Here is a 16,527-nt window from a genome sequence, read left to right on the forward strand (position 1 = left end):
ATATGATGTTAAAGATGTATGCGTTTACTTTGGATTTATGTACTGTATTGAAGGACCTTTGGATTGTTTCTATACCATTACAACCATTATTAATACCTAAAGAAAAATGTATCAGCTGCTGTGTATCCTAAAGCGCATTATGAGTGAGGCGTGCTTTTTGATTTTTCTTTTTAAGTTCATGGAAAAACAAAGATGGACATTCATACTGAAACAATCAGTGTGCTTTTACACAACAGCTAAAAAATGAATAATTGAAACCTTTTTTACCTCAGACTCTGTGATCAGTAACATTGATCTCAAGAAGAGACTATGGTTTTGTGGACTAGTTCTCTTCTCTAGACGATCACTATTCCAATTTTCAAAGAAAATAGCTCTTAATGCAATGCAGATAAATTGGCATCTGTGGCTCTCAATGCAGTCAGTTCTTTCATTATAACCCTGAGTAACATTGTTTCTCTCAGTACAGAAAGGAACAGAAAAACATGCACTCATATACAACAACCTATTGTTTGATATTTTTATGGCCTGTAAAGCCACATAGAGACTAAAATAACTGAGCCAAATTGATCAGGTCACAAAGTACCCTGTGCTAAAGGAAGAAGAAGTTCTCACACAAAAAGGTCAAAGATCAGAAATATGATTAGCATACTGTACAGTATGCACAATTGATGGCTAACAATGATCCCTTTAAGGACCATGTGAAGGCTTGTAGGTTGGAAAAATACAGTACATTAGGCTACAACATCATAGTTTTCTTTACTGATACAGTGAGACAAACAACATCTAAATGCAGAAACATAAAATGGCACTCAAATACAGTATAACAAATGCATTTATAATCTCGCTCTATTATGTACTTGGACATGGCTCAGTGCAGTTAAATTACTATTTTTGAAACAAAAGTAACCGAACAAAATTCTATTTCATGAGGCTGAAACAAGATACAACAGAAATGAACAATAATAAAATAAAGTCTAAAATACCTTTCCTTTCTTAAAGGCTACATTTGGGATTCTCTACCAAATCTATATCATATCATATCTGCCAAACTTTCCAGTGTTTTACAACTGAAACAATTTACAGATTCTCCAATCAAAATTAGTGATAGCAAACACTATTACTGTATATTCACCGACAATGGTTTGAATTCTTTTATAGATCTTTTCAGGGTCTTTTGCCTCTTTGGATTGGGACTATTGATAAATGAATTGTTACGGGATGATTCATTTTTTAGGGCCCTGGCAGAGGCTACAATCAGGCCTTTGGTCTGCTTCTTGCTCTAGTTGAATGGTTATCGAATGGAAACTGTAGGTATCGAAGGAGGTCTGGGTGATTTCTCTTAATACCACCTGGGGCTCGACGGTGTCATCTGAGGAGTTAAAAATGAGAAAGATTAGAAACGCTAATCTAAATTTAGAATTAAAGTTTTGCTTTAAGGCTATGTGCTAATAAATGTCATGTAAATGACAAGTCAATATAGGGGCGGTTTCCTGGACAGGGATTATCTTAAAACAATGACTAGGCCTTGGTTAAATTAAGATATTTAAGTCATTTTTAAAAACATACTTTTTTTTAGTCCGGGACTAGGCTTAAGCCCTGTCCGAGAAACAGCCCCATAGAGTTTAGGGTAGAACCTCACCTATAGCCACGTGTGCAGACAACACAGCCTGGTTCATAGTCAAGGCCCAGATGTGAAGGTTGTGTATGGCTTTGACTCCCTTTACTTTGAGCAGCCTCTCCCTCACTTCATTATATTTCACAGCTGCCGGTGTGCCTGTGGAGAAGAAACACTGGATAAAGAACTACTACATACTATATACTATGATTAAAACAGATGTTCCAAGACATTTTCAAATGTACTAGTAAAGGACACATGACAAATGCAGTGCCTTTTCAGAGAATCCCCAGTTATTATCTAATATTTAAATAAGCTTTAATGAAGTTAAGGATATAAAACAGTGAAGACCATGTTACCTTCCATTAAGACAATAAGAATGTCCCTCATGATGGTGAAAGTGGTGCCCAGGACAAAGAGAGAAAACAGGAAGGTGCAGATGGGATCAGCAATCTTATATTCTGGCTATAAAGTAAAAGAAATTGGTTAATTATGCAACTGAAGTAGTCGACAATTGTTTTATTACTCTTTTATATTTAAACAAAGAAATACTTTCAAGAAAGTAAACATAAATTTGGTGCATGTCAACATGTAATTATATTTTTATTACAAATGCATTTACACAATGGCAATATTCTCTTAAGTATGTTTTAAAAGCAAAGTGTGAAATATTTGTACAACCAACGCCTTTCACTTACTAAGGATCAAGCAAATACAACGATGTTTTGACATCCCCAGTGTTTACACTTTCTATAAGAGCCTTAGGCTGGGATTGATGCAAATAGTTTACCTAAATAACAGCAACTTTATTACACACTTCACCAAGGATGATACAGTGCCCCATTTCTTACCTTAAAAAAGATGATCAGAGCACTGACAAGCACACTGATGCTCTGCAGAAGATCTCCAATCACATGGACAAATGCTGCTCTGACACTAGCATTAGCCTGTGGCTTTTTACCATCTTGCCCCTCTACGTCACAATGATTACCGTTAGCATGGCCGTGGCCTTTTTCCTTACCATGGTCGTGACTGTGGGAGCTCAAACCACCGTGACTGTGACCATGACCTGACTGATGCAGAGTGAGAGCCATTCTACAAAGACAGAAACACATAAGCCATTAAAAAGAACTAACGGTAAGATAAGTGCTAATAATGTGGGGATACACATGAATGCCTTACATAATGTTGGCCAACACAGCACAGCCAGCGGTGATGAGCATGACAGTGCCCTCGATAGTAAAGTCATCATCTATGATCCTTTCCACTGCCACATAGACCAGCACGCCAGTCACCAGCCAAATGGTAAAGACAGACAGCAGAGCACCCAGGATTTCTGAAAGATACGTTTAAATACATAAGAACTACGCAGTTCTAATACAGTTCCATAGCTTAGGAGTTATTTATTGTTATAAAATTGTAAATCAAATCATTCACCTGCTCGATGCCAGCCATAACTGAGAGTGCGTGTAGCAGGTCTGGATGACAGCCACAGCGAGCACAAACTGATGAGGAAGCTGGTGAGGTCCACAAGCAGGTGGGCAGCATCTGTCATCACTGCCAGACTCCCAGCAAAATACCCACCTGTATAAAGGCAGCATAGTATGATTATAATATAATAGGAAAAATAATAAGGAAATAATTTTCCTGGGCCATTATAAAGATGAGTGACTGTCCAATAGGCATCAAGGTTCACACACCTAAAATCTCTCCCACCATAAAGACCAGACAGACTGCTGAAACTATGTAAAGGCGTTTCTTGGCCAGTTTTTTTTCACGCTCGCGATCCTCCAGGGCACGGCTGTTGTCATGGCAATGCTTTCCACCCTTCTCACCTGAAGACATACTGTTACACACGAGTTAATTGTTTATCTATTTCAAATATTTAAACTATAGCAAAAATATTTGTAATTGCAATTGCATGCGTTTGCACATGTTCGAGTGTTTCACCCACGGTGTTGCGCAAAGTTTGCACACCGCTCAATAACACGCGACACGAGGTCTGACAGGCAGACAGACAGTAGGCTACGCTTTTGAGTCTCTCGTTCTCTTTCTTCCGATGAGCTGCGTGCAAATGAAGTATTTCTTGAACTTGAACCGCTGTTTAAAGCTGTTGTTAATGCTGTAAAGCGCTAATTCAACACGCATCTGCATCTACTCGCGGTTAAATCAATGAAGCGCACGCTGCGATAGTTTTGACGCGTAAAGTGTGAGTCTAATAGAAAGTAAAACGAGAAAGACTTAAAACAGATCCTATTTATAATCTGATCTCTAGATATATGTTTGTTATATAACTGTTCTCTGGATGTTTACGCATATTTATACTTATCTTCTGTGTTAAATATTCCTTCCACATTAGCCGGGTTTCCATCCAAAACTGCGAATTTAGCTTATGCGCAAAATTGGAATATCGCATAAAACATTAGCGAATAAACACCGTTTCCATCCAACTCAACCGTCACTTCCTAATAATCTGCCACTAAATATCAGCAAGAAAAGTAAGAGAAGCCACTGAATATATAATAATTTTCATATATAATAATACTTTTGCAAACAGACTATTACGAAACACAATCAATGCGGTGCTTTTGTGGATGCCTGCTGTTTGGGAAACACAGTTGTGACAGTTCAGAGAGGCAATTACAGAAATACTTGACGACTTTTCTCAGGCATTTAGGAATGACCATAACTGTAACAACATTTCTGATACTGTGTAACAAGATCAGGAGTCTGGTTAGTCAGGTTACGCCGTCTCATAGTGCAGTTACGTGACTTTTAGGAGGAATTTATTCAGCAAATGCGTTTCCATCTCCAATTATTCGCATTAACCCTTTTTCGCAAAATTGAAAAACCACCTCAAGCGAGCGTAAAAACTTTTTTAGCGAATTAGGGTTTTTAATCCGAAATTTGGCGTTTCCATCACACGTTCCTGATGTGAAACTTCAAAATGCGAATAAAACCACAGTGATGGAAACCCGCTTATTGTCTGTCTTTTATATAGGCCTAGGTTCGTAGTCTTTCTGCAAGTTCCCACAAAGTTAGAAAATCCCCCCCAAGAATCGTTTACAGAGCCCTGTTTACAATACAGAAAAGTGTTTTGTGTCTAACTTGAAAATGTTCCTTAGTTTGAAAACAGCTGGTAAATAAAAAAGTATTTGTATTAACAATAGCCTACATTAGAATTGGAGGACGAGGTGTAATGAGATAAAGATTCACAGCTCTACTATTAATTTGAGTGTTTATGCATGGCATTTTCTATGACGGTCATTAGGCTACTTAGAAAAACACATTTTATTAAAGGTGGTACTTGATCTGAAAACTCTGAGAACCACTGAGCTAGGCTATTTTGTCACTAAAATCAACTGTCTATATCGACAATCCCCAGTTTAACCCCAATATAATAAATATAACATTTAGCTTAAATAAAATTTGCCTATATATTAAACATGAATATTTCGGGTTATTACAATAAAATGAGACCAGCTGTGTTTTACCTTTCGGATATGATGGTATACATTCTGGCACCCTTGTCCGTGACCAAAAGTTTTTTTTCCGGATCTTTTTTGAACATTTTTAACATTAACACGGTTAATTTGTATGTTTCTTCAAAACGTTTTGTTAATGCAATAAAAACGACCAAGATGTACCGACAAAAATAAGTATATAAAAATAAATAAGCGTTAAATTTGCTCCCGTCACAGTGCTGGTCGAATCCTCAGGAGGTGTAGTGGTAATATTTGAGCGTCAGTGCAAAAGCGCTGTTGTTTGAAGCCTTGTGACTGTGGTCGAACCGTGTGCAAATAACTGCTTCTGTTGAAACTAGAGACATTTCTCTTCTTTAAATCCCCACTGATATATCACGATATTCAATCACATCCTTATGTGTCCTTCCATCCACTTAAATGCAAAGGAGAGTAAGTCATTGGACAATAATTAATAAAAACGTTTTGTGTGCAATGTAGTGAATTTACTTCACAATACTTCTTGCGATGCTCTAAACAGTTAAACAATATATTTCATATGTAACTAATTTAATAAGCCATATTCCAGTTCATTTGTCTTGTTTAGATGTGATACAGGGGGTAAAGAAGGCTTATATTTGGTGCTCTGTAAAAAACGGATTTATCTGAAGTCTTGTGACTGCGTACCGTGTGCAAATGCTGAAGCTGTTTGCAATTGTCAAGAGTCAATGACTAGCATTCAAATAAACGATTAGTTTGCACTTCTTCAAACAGGACACTTTAAAAGATTGATTGTATTTAAAACTCTGACACGATCTAATTACTTTATATGCATGTTTTGAGCTTTTACATGACAACCAAACATAAGCCCCATTAAACCAAGTAGAACTTAGATCAAAATCTGTAAAAAATAGAACTTTGAAAAAATAGTGAAAACTTTCTTTGAATTTAAGAGATTAAGAGCGACATCTCGATTTATTTGGCTCAGATCAACACATTATTTACATAGGCTGATGTTAAAATACACTCCCAACTTGACCTCCTCAAATCCCACACACAAATGAATAGCAGCCCAATTCTTTTGACCACCATACAGTCAAACATACAAACACTAATGTTTCAAGAATTATGATCAACAACAATTTAACCATTTTCCACATAACTGCCACTGAAGATGAAAGGTGGATAAGATGAAAGCCTTATAGACAATGTCCCTTTTTGAGGGATGACCTCAAATGTTGAAAATACAGGACAAAACTGAACAGAGACCGTGGACTCTCTTGCATCTGAAATCGTAATTCAGATCAAATACACACAATGTTTAATGTCTTTTTGGTTAAGATCATTCATCATAATCAAAATAAACAAATTAAAATAGAACAGATAATGCATATTTTAGGTACTCTACTAATGGAGCATTGTAAGTTTCACCCCTAAGGGAAAACATCTCTGCTAACTGCAAAGGTCTCAAAAATACTACTGTATAGAAATGACATGGAACTTTCAGCAAGGAAAAATGGGCACATTGGTATGATTGCAGTGCTAAAATACTGCATTGAAATAAAATATTCGCTGGCGAAAAAAAATTGAAGATCACAATTCTCTACTTTCAAATGAGTAAAAGAGAAGTTTAGTTGAGAGCGGTGGAGACTTCTACAGACTGATCTACAAACGGCCAGTATAGTGTCCATTTTAATTTTTCCAAACATTTGTGTAATTTTATGCAGCTTGAAAATTAGCAGCCACACAAAATGTTTCATAAGTATTAATGACTCTCATTCAGTATCGTACAGAATCGTTTTCTCTACAAATACTTTTTAGCAGTCCAGAGGCAAACAGTAGTGTTTTAATGATTGCATTAATTCCAGTGCATCTCAACAAATGAATGATTTTATTACAAAGGGGAGCAGTGAAGTGAATACCGGGAAATCAAGATAACACAAGTATGGAGCTTGTCATTTAAACACTCAGGCAGACATAGACTGCATATTACACACATCCACTGCTGGTATAGTGGCCTAGAATAAAGCAAGACAGCATGGCAGCCATAGAACCATGGGAAATTAGGAGAGAGATATGACAGAAGTCCAAGTTCAGCTCAATCTGAGGGGTTGTAAAGATGGCCAGAGGAGGGCAGGTGGACATGGCTGCTCGTAACACTTGGAAGCCGGGAGAGGTCTGGGAGACTGTTGAGACGAGACCGTAGCTCCTTCCGTACCTGGGACACACGTGCCAGTTTGCGTTTGTATTCCTAAAACAAACAGGCAAACAACCATGTTAGTATATGTACTTATTGTGTAAGTGTAAAATGAATACTGGGATTGAATAGGAGACCCCAAAATGATTGCCTTATTTATTTTGATTTTTTTATAACCGATTAGGCTCTTCAATAATAGCAACAACAAATTATTTACAAGAGTTCATTAAATCTAGTTAGGACCTTTTTAACATTCACATTAAGTTTATGTGATATTATATATTAACGTTTATTGTGTTTGAATTAACGTTTTAAATAGTCAAGTTAGTTTCAAGATGCTTGGCTTTACACTCCAACAGAATGCATTCAACTGCAATTCAATTTATATCCAATTTAAACACACAAAGATGCATTAACTAAATATTTTAAGATTTTAGAAGTTGCACTTGATTTGTTTTACTAAAACTATAGAACATGAATAGTGCCAATCTAACATTTGTTAAACTTTTTTTTAACAGATTTTGTAAGTTTCAAGTTTTTTTGAAAACCTTTGAGGTATAAAACCACAGAAAGGTTAAACAAGGCAAATTTATCCAGTCATGTTTTGTGTTGTATACAAAACGTATCAACATCATAGCATGTTTTCTTAACTGTGATATCTACATAGTTTAACATAAGAAGTGCTTTAAAGTACAGCAGACAGTACACGTTTTATCTACTTGAGTGACACTGTAACAGAATGGTTTAGTGTGGAAACTGACAAGACTGTCTCTGAATTTAGAAAAAAGTGTTTTACTAGATTTAGTGCCTGTGCTACTAGGGTGTCATGTTAACTCTAAGTTTAAAGGTAAAAGGATAGGAACAACAATATGTATATGTCCAAAACCAGAATACATCACTGATGTTAAATGTTGGAGTAAGAAATAAGATTTCAAGATGTGTACGACCATTTTTCCTTTTGTATCTTTTTGTATATCTCTGACTATGTCATTAAATTGTAACTAAAAGTATAATAAAATAAGTGTTTCCACTTTACAGTAAGGTTCTATACATTAAACAAGAATGTATGTGTGAAAGCAAACAAACCAGAAAATGCAGTAAATAAATAAAGGCACACTCAAGATTTTTCTTGTTTTTTGTTTTATTTTTATTTGATACGTAAAGACGACATCCATTGGAACACGGGAACCTGCTCAGGACCTGTAGGCAAAGGCTGGACAGTTAAGCTGCAATACATTTATGTCCATTAAACTTTGTTTACACTTACCCTGCCCAGTACTGGGCAGAGATTGAAAGATAAGAGCTGAATTTCTTGCCTTAAATTAATTGAGTTTCGCCCTCTATTGCCAGAGCAAACCCAATTATGTGGAAATGATAATCAGCTATGCTTTACAATTTATAATCTTAATACCACAATGGTAAAAGAAATGTAAAAATCAGTGTTTAGATTGCAAATTGAAACAAAGAAGTGCAAAGCACAGAGCATAGTTAAGACTGTAACTAAGGAATATTAATTGGTGAAAGAAAAGAGAACTGTTAGTAGGTTCAAAAGTTAGTAGGTTTACCCACTTCTAATTTCTGCTCGTTCTGGGCCAGGCCATCTTTCTGGCTCTGCAAAAAGACAGCGAGTGTGCGTGTGAGCTGTCGTCGGTCATCAATCTCTGCAGCCAGCCGTCCACTGTAATCTGCCAGAAGCATGCAGGCCTCTTCCACCAGCCGAGAAAGACGCTCTCCCGACTCTTTATCTGAGACAAACACAACAAGAGTAGTTTTAGAAGAAACTTTGGAGGTGAGGGATGGGCAGGACAGTTGACCAGTCATCCAACAAGTCAATAAGTGAGCTAGAATGGTTTACTGTCGAGTTCTTTCAGCATGCTAAAACCTTAAAGGGAACCCAGTGTATAGAGAGATGTATGGCTTAATATGTTGTAATAGCCTTACACTTCTAGCATTTGTCATTAGAAACACACCAACTATTTTCAATTCTTAAAAAAAACCTAAATGTAATACTCATTTTAACCTAAGGAGGCCGCCATGTTCTTTTTTGATGACGTAAAATGGTTGCACGCACAGGCAGCCAAACTGAACACAGACACACTAATCAGTTCTTCAGTAAATATAAGGTGCTGTAGGATAATATATATACAGTAAATAAATAATGAAAAATAATAAAGAAAGAAAATAAAGACGCTATTTGGTGTATTTTCATACATTTTAATATTGTTGGTCATAAACAATACAAACATACATATTAATAACCAAAATCATTTCAAATTTATTATATACACAATGTTTTTAGCCATTATAAAATGCATTTTCTCTAGATTTTGACTTTTGATGTTGATTTATCAACATTAGTAGCCTAACGTTATTGTCTTCTCTCTGTCATTAGCTGATGGGGCTTATATTCACGTGCGCTCTAATACAGAATAAATAACCAAACCGCAAGCATTTTATTATTGTGTTTATCAGTATATTCTCATAATGTACAAAGTATACGATTATGGTGGATGCTGATGTCTAAAATAGTCTTAAATGTCTTAAAAGCGGTAGTTTTTAGAACAGACGCTTATTGATACTGAACGCATTCTTCTTTTATGGCTGGCAGGCTGGCTTGTGTCAAGAGGACATACCGCCACCTACTGTCCCTGTGTTTTTATATATCTGATCTTATGTTTGATGTCTCATATTTTACTGTTACATATGGAAAACGTGTGTGCTTCGCTGTAGCGAAAGAGAACAGGTTTAGGTTGCAACCATTTGACGTCACGGATTTTGACGCAAAATAAATGGCGGCCTCCGGGTAAAAATATTTTTTCAAAGTTTATGAATACTGTGACAATTACAATGTTTTTTTTTTATTTCACATTTATAAAGTCAATGCCATTGTTAGTATATTAAAGGGGTCATATGGCACGAACACGTTTTTTACGTGTCTTTGGTGTGTTATAAGTTGCCCATGCATGTATTAGACACGTAAAATTGCAAAAGTTAAAGTGTCAGAACAAAAGATGCATTTTATCTAAAAGCGAATGCTCACCCAGACCTGCCTGAAACGCCTCGTGTAACCACACCCCCACAAATCTACGTCAGTTGGTGGTATGAGTTGACTAAGACCGCCCAAATGTATATGCAAGTAAGGTGGGCGTACCTGTCAGTACAATTGCTTTGGAACCTGATGTTCCTAATATGGTAAGAGGCGTTACATTTCCGTCACACGCTTGCAGTATTCGACCAATCACTATGCACTGGTTAACTGGCCAATCATAGCACACCTCGCTTTTCAGAGCGATGAGCTTTGTAAAAAATCCACGAGTTTCAGAGAGGCGGGGCAAAGAGGAGATACAAACATGCACGGTATGTGGAAAATGCAGCGTTTTTTAACCTTAAATCATGTATACACATTGCATTACATCTAAAACAAATGATAATATTCGTTTTAGCCGTGTCATATCACCCCTTTAAACCATACTGTATCCATCTCTCTATACCCAAGGTTCCATTTAAGAAAATCGTGCCTTTAAATTCAATCCTTTTTAATGCATGCCGATGATGTTTATGATTCTAAGACTGGTCAAACCCTCGTGTCAAGTCAAATTTGGGTTTCATGGGTGCTCTCACCTGTGACTTTATGCAGTAAAGAGGTGTCCTGCACCTCAGGGGGTAAAGCAGAAATCCGCTGACGAAGAGTGGCATCACTTGAGGCAGCGTTCTCAAGCTCCTGTAGCGCTCTTATTAGATCTGCAGTCTGACAAACAGAGCAACAAATTTACAGCAATCAGCTTGACCTGAAATCATTTGATATGCAAATATTTTAAATAAAGTCCTTCATTTAGTACCTGTGGAGGTTCCCCAGGGGAGCTACGGGAGGCGAAACCTTCATCATTCACCTTGATCTCTTCATAAGGCCTCTTCTTGGCTTTCTTTTCTACCACTGTAGTACACAAGGAAAGATTTAACATGTAAAACACACAACACATCTTTGTGTACTGCTGCTGGCAAATATGTAATAAGATCATTTTGATTCCAACACTTGTAAGTGTACTTACGCAGAACTTCAGAAAGTTTGCCCAGCACCTCATTCTCATAGACAGCTCTTTCCTGCCAGATGGAGAGAACTCTGCCCAACTGTTTTTTACAGCCCTCATCTCCTTGACTGTAAAAACGGATGAAAACATGGTAGATAGGATTTTAAAACAGGAAGACACATAACAAAATACTGCTAAGAGACAAATGTTTCATTTCGGACTAGGGCTGTGCCGATAAACGATATCATATCGAATCGCGATAGAATGTATTTCAAAAACGATGATAAGCTATTGGCATTTTGACTCGATATGGATTAATCTTACAGTCCAACAGAACGCTGAAATAAACGCAACAACAGTCAGTCAGCGTGCAACTTTTAGCATGCGCGTCAAAGTACAAAGTCCATTTCATACTGCACTTGGCAAAGAAAACTCGACATGAGGAGGAAAACATTAATGGAAGCGGAAACAAAGGTGAAACTAATCTCGAGTTGTCATCACGCGGTTTATCAAGGGTCTTATTTTTTTTCGCAATCGCCGGTTAAACAAAACAAACTTGAGGCGCAATTGCAAGCAAGTTACTTCGAAACTCAAGCACAAACGTTTATATATCCATCGTTAACATATCTGCTAACATGAGCTGGTGCTTATGAAACAAACCAGCGCTGCCCTGTACAGATCAGAGATGTAATGAAGTGAGTTTGTGTGCACATTAAAATATTGAACCTTGTATGTAAGATGCTTGCATGATTAAAGAAATGTACTACAGTTTATGTGAGATGTCTTTTTGAAAGACTAAGGTTCACTGAATGCATTGAATAAAACCCACTACTCGAGCAAGACATTATTGCAGCGTTATGTATGTGCGCAGGTGCTGAGCCAATAGCGTTCGAATGTACGCAGTAACGGAGCCCTTTCATTGGTTGAATGTACTGAAGGAACACTCCCTTTACTTAACGAGTCAATTGAGTCAAAATGAGACTGAATGAACTGGTACATGTTGTTTATGGCCTAATATCCTCTGTGTTGCAACAGTGCATTCATTTAATTGAATTTTAACTGGTTAAAGGTTAACTTTTGTTAATAAACTGTATTTAAAATAGATTATTTTAAATACAGTTTTGTAATTAAATATATATCGAAATAAATATCGTTATCGATCAATATAGAAAAAAACTATCGAGTTTACTTTTTTGCCATATCGCCCAGCCCTAATTCGGACCCAATCTAACTCTCGAAAAACAAAATCTAGAATCTTGAAATACAAAATATTTAACTAAATTGTTTGTTTACAAGAATCCATCAAAGTTTTTTATTCATGAATTGGAGAAGTCGTGCTGACATTGAGTAAAATATTTTTAAGATGGAATAACAGGTATATTAGCACTGGTCTAACTCACCTAGAGACATGCTTAAAAGCATCAACAATGACTGGGGCAAAATCTTGTGTGAACTCTGGTCCTTTCCTCTTGCTGTTCTGAATGACATCATTCGCAAGATAGAGTAAGGTCAGCTTGCGAGGCACCTGGGCTGCACAAAAACATAAAGAAAACATTTAATTTAAAAAAATGCAGTTCAAATATTAGTTAGCTAAAAGAAAGGCAGTTGTGTTCTTTGAATCACCATCTTTAAATCTGCATTCACCCTTAAAGAGCTTTTACAAATTAAAATTCAGTGACATGAAGAGAAAAGAAAATGAGGACACAAAAATACAAAACACTGCTTCATATTTATTATTTATTATAACACTGGTTTTGGATGGAGAAAAATATATATAATAATATTATAATATAAATTATATAACAATATATTAAACATAAATATGTAATATTTTTTTATGTTTTTTTATATATTTTGCAATTAAATGAAATCAGCAAAACATACTAGGCAGAAAACACGGGTAGTCTAAGCTCTACATGTAGGCTTATGAGTGACACACTCTTTGTTTTGCTCTTAAGTGATCGTTTCTCGAGTGAACAAAAAACCTGCTATGGAAACTAAACCTTCGCTATAGTAACAATGAGATCTCAGGAGAGATAGATGGTCTAAAGATAGCTCTTTCTCTCTGCTAGTACCACCCAAGAAATTCATATCCAAGCAAAGCACACAAATGCACCGTAACAGAATTAAAAATAAAAATGTAGGTTAATCAACTCTGTCTGTAAAGCACACAACACTTTTATTGTCTCATTAGAACAAGTTGAATTCAATCAAAGCACCAGAAGAGGAAATTCAGTCATCTTGGTTTCTGGTCCTACAATAATTTTAGAGACACTTTTTTAAGGTCGAAAAACTACGTGTTGCTTTAAATGTCATGGGGCAAATTCGACATAAAGGTCAATCTTAAAGGGGTGATATGACACGACTAAAACGAATATTATTGTTTGTTTTAGATGTAATGCAACGTGTATTCACGATTTTAGGTTAAAAAACGCTGCATTTTCCACATACCGTGCATGTTTGTATCTCCTCTTTGACCCGCCTCTCTGAAACTCGTGGATTTTTTACAAAGCTCATCGCTCTGAAAAGCGAGGTGTGCTATGATTGGCCAGTTTACCAGTGCGTAGTGATTGGTCGAATACTGCAAGTGTGTGACGGAAATGTAACGCCTCTTACCATATTTGGAACATCAGGTTCCAAAGCAATTGTACTGACAGGTACGCCCACCTTACTTGCGTATACATTTGGGCGGTCTTAGTCAAATCATACCACGAACTGACTTAGATTTGTGGGGGTGTGGTTACACGAGGCGTTTCAGGCAGGTCTGGGTGAGCATCCTGAGGTACTCTAAGTTTCTTCATGCTTTTTTATTTTTTTAAAGCATGGTTAAAGCATGGTAAAGCATGGAGTCAGGTGTCGGTTTCATAATTGTCATATCCATTACAATCCATATTCTTTATAAATGGGCACATGAAAATTAAAACATAACTATTTTATGTTCTATGAAGAGCCATCCCTTCTCCATTTGTTGGGTATTATTGCTTCTCGTTTGTGCATTTTAATAGTATGTTGTCTCTCAAAAACTGTGTCCTTTTTTGTCACATTCATGACGCATGTATATGTCCCTAATCACAAATAGAAAACGTGTATAGACAGATATTTCACTGATGTCAAGAATCCATCACCAAGGGTTTAGCAAAACATATACAGATGGTTTAATATACTGGTAATAAATACATTCTGAGAATTTATATTTCAAGTGTTGATTGGAATTGTCACACCCATAACGGTGAAATTGCCCTATGAAAACCAAGAAAAGCACAGATTAACTATACATCATGTATTGTCATGCTTTATCACGAAGGCGTAACATTCTCAAAATCCTTCAGCGACACCAGTGGTTATGCAATATTAGGCCAAGTACATGTGTAAAGGCAGATAAAGTTGACAACAGGACTGTGCACACCAATGAGCAACTAGACAGCCATGTATAAAAACATGGCTTTATCATATAATGCCCAACTTCAGTCAATACCTTTTATGTTAGTTTTATCTGTCTCTTATGCAATTTCTGATAAGGTAAACTAATAAAGGGAGAAGGGGTGTGGCAACGAAATTTTTACAGAAACTGTGAACCAGTAAATTAAAGCTTAAGCTTCAATGAAGTTGGCTTTTAATTCGAGAATAAATAACCCCCCTTTTAACTTTAAAAGGCTTTTTTTTACCTTTAAAGGCATTTGACTTCGACCAGACTGGGTTTCCTCACAAAACAGGTGTGGCACTTTTTAAAATAACACCATACTTACAAGGGCTGTGCAAAAATATCGATACATGTAACTTTGCAATATTTTTTTTCGATCATGTCATATACATACATCCAAAAGTAAGTGGAAGCAAGCATGGCGAAAAATATAAGAACGCTTCGAGCTCTCAGAGCTGTGGGTGTGCTTTGGTTTTAAAAATAAGTCATGGGGTAATGAGTTATACAAAATAAATGCTGTTTGTAGGCTTCGCAAGTCATGACCCACCAAGTCACTTGGCTACTGCAGTGCATTAGACAAAAAGTTTATTCCAAAAACTAACAATGACATTTATTGTGCTTTTCACACTCATCTTTGATCCTCACATAAAGTTGAATCAGACAGGTCTGATCCCATTACAGCCCACATGGTCCATGCATGCACGTCACTGTGTTGCCATTTTATAGTAGATCTACTACAACACACCTACTATACTATACCTACCTACCATAAATAAAGTATGTCTCAAAACCAAGTGAGGTGCAACACGCAACAGAAACTAAGTTACAGGTTCTAAAACCACAGGTAACTTAGTGGGGAAACAGATGTGAGGATGTTTCAAAATGGCTGCCAGGTCTGTGGGAACATCCACAGCTGTAAAATCAGTTCATAACAGCCATAAGACACTATATTTAAAATTTATTCTGACATTTATTAAAATCCTATTTGCAATAGTTAAACTTTAATCGTGTGATCATACAACCGTGACGCTGCTGAAGCGACTTAACGCATATTGCTGGGTTATGCATCTCATCTCTGATACACACTGTATGATGGTGTTTCACGTGAAGAGAAACAGTTAGAAATTGCGGGTTTGCCACAAAAATAATCTGCAAAAATCTTGCTTAACCTGTATAACATGCAAAGGAATAAAACCCGTTGTAAATAAAGTGAAACAGCAGCTACACAGTTAGCTAATACTTGAAGGTTCCATGATTAGCTTGTTAGCTAACTTACCTGGACTGTTTACTTTCAGTCCAAAACTACAAAACATGACTTGAACACGTTTTCTGAATCTATGCATGTGTCTTGGGCAAAACTTGCCTCTCCTTACCTTTCTTCAGCTCGTTATACCAGACTCTGACGATGGTTTTGGAGTGTTTTCTGTGGTGAATGAGCCAAAGTGAAAGAGTCTGTACGCTCTGCTGGGAATTGCTCAGTTCTGATAGTTTCTTCTCCAAAGCAGACTCCGAGAACACGGACATTTTCAACTAGAATTGAATATTGGGTAGAAAAAAAGGCTCCTTGCCCACACCACGCACCCGAAGGCCGAGGTTAGTAAGGCCGATAACTCCTCAGGCTAGCTACAGTACACATTCCCTGGTTTTACCACTGAGCATGCGCAGTCCCTCTATGCAAAAATGGCGGTGTCACTAATTCAAAGATGACTACCTACTGCAGTTTTAGCGTACTTTCTAGAATATCATGTTTTATATAGTGTAAACGGCAATCAATCCTGTACTTAAACAATGCGACGAAGGATATC

The 16,527-nt window shown here is 36.7% G+C and overlaps 1 protein-coding gene across 1 annotated transcript; it reads right to left on the reverse strand.

The window, feature by feature from the left end:
- Positions 1-744: 744 nt before the first annotated feature.
- slc30a8 (solute carrier family 30 member 8) lies at positions 745-16,399 on the reverse strand. The gene is made up of 14 exons (XM_057354200.1): positions 16,096-16,399; positions 12,702-12,831; positions 11,323-11,429; positions 11,113-11,207; positions 10,895-11,021; positions 8,843-9,018; positions 7,177-7,327; positions 3,316-3,462; positions 3,053-3,199; positions 2,798-2,951; positions 2,467-2,710; positions 1,975-2,080; positions 1,640-1,774; positions 745-1,369 (listed from the first exon to the last, which is right to left on the reverse strand). Exons 1-14 carry the CDS (start codon positions 16,244-16,246, stop codon positions 1,224-1,226), a joined length of 2,016 nt encoding a protein of 671 aa, XP_057210183.1. The 5' UTR covers positions 16,247-16,399; the 3' UTR covers positions 745-1,223.
- Positions 16,400-16,527: the final 128 nt, after the last annotated feature.

Source organism: Triplophysa rosa, linkage group LG16, assembly GCF_024868665.1.
Source record: "Triplophysa rosa linkage group LG16, Trosa_1v2, whole genome shotgun sequence".
NCBI classification, from domain to species: Eukaryota; Metazoa; Chordata; class Actinopteri; order Cypriniformes; family Nemacheilidae; genus Triplophysa; species Triplophysa rosa.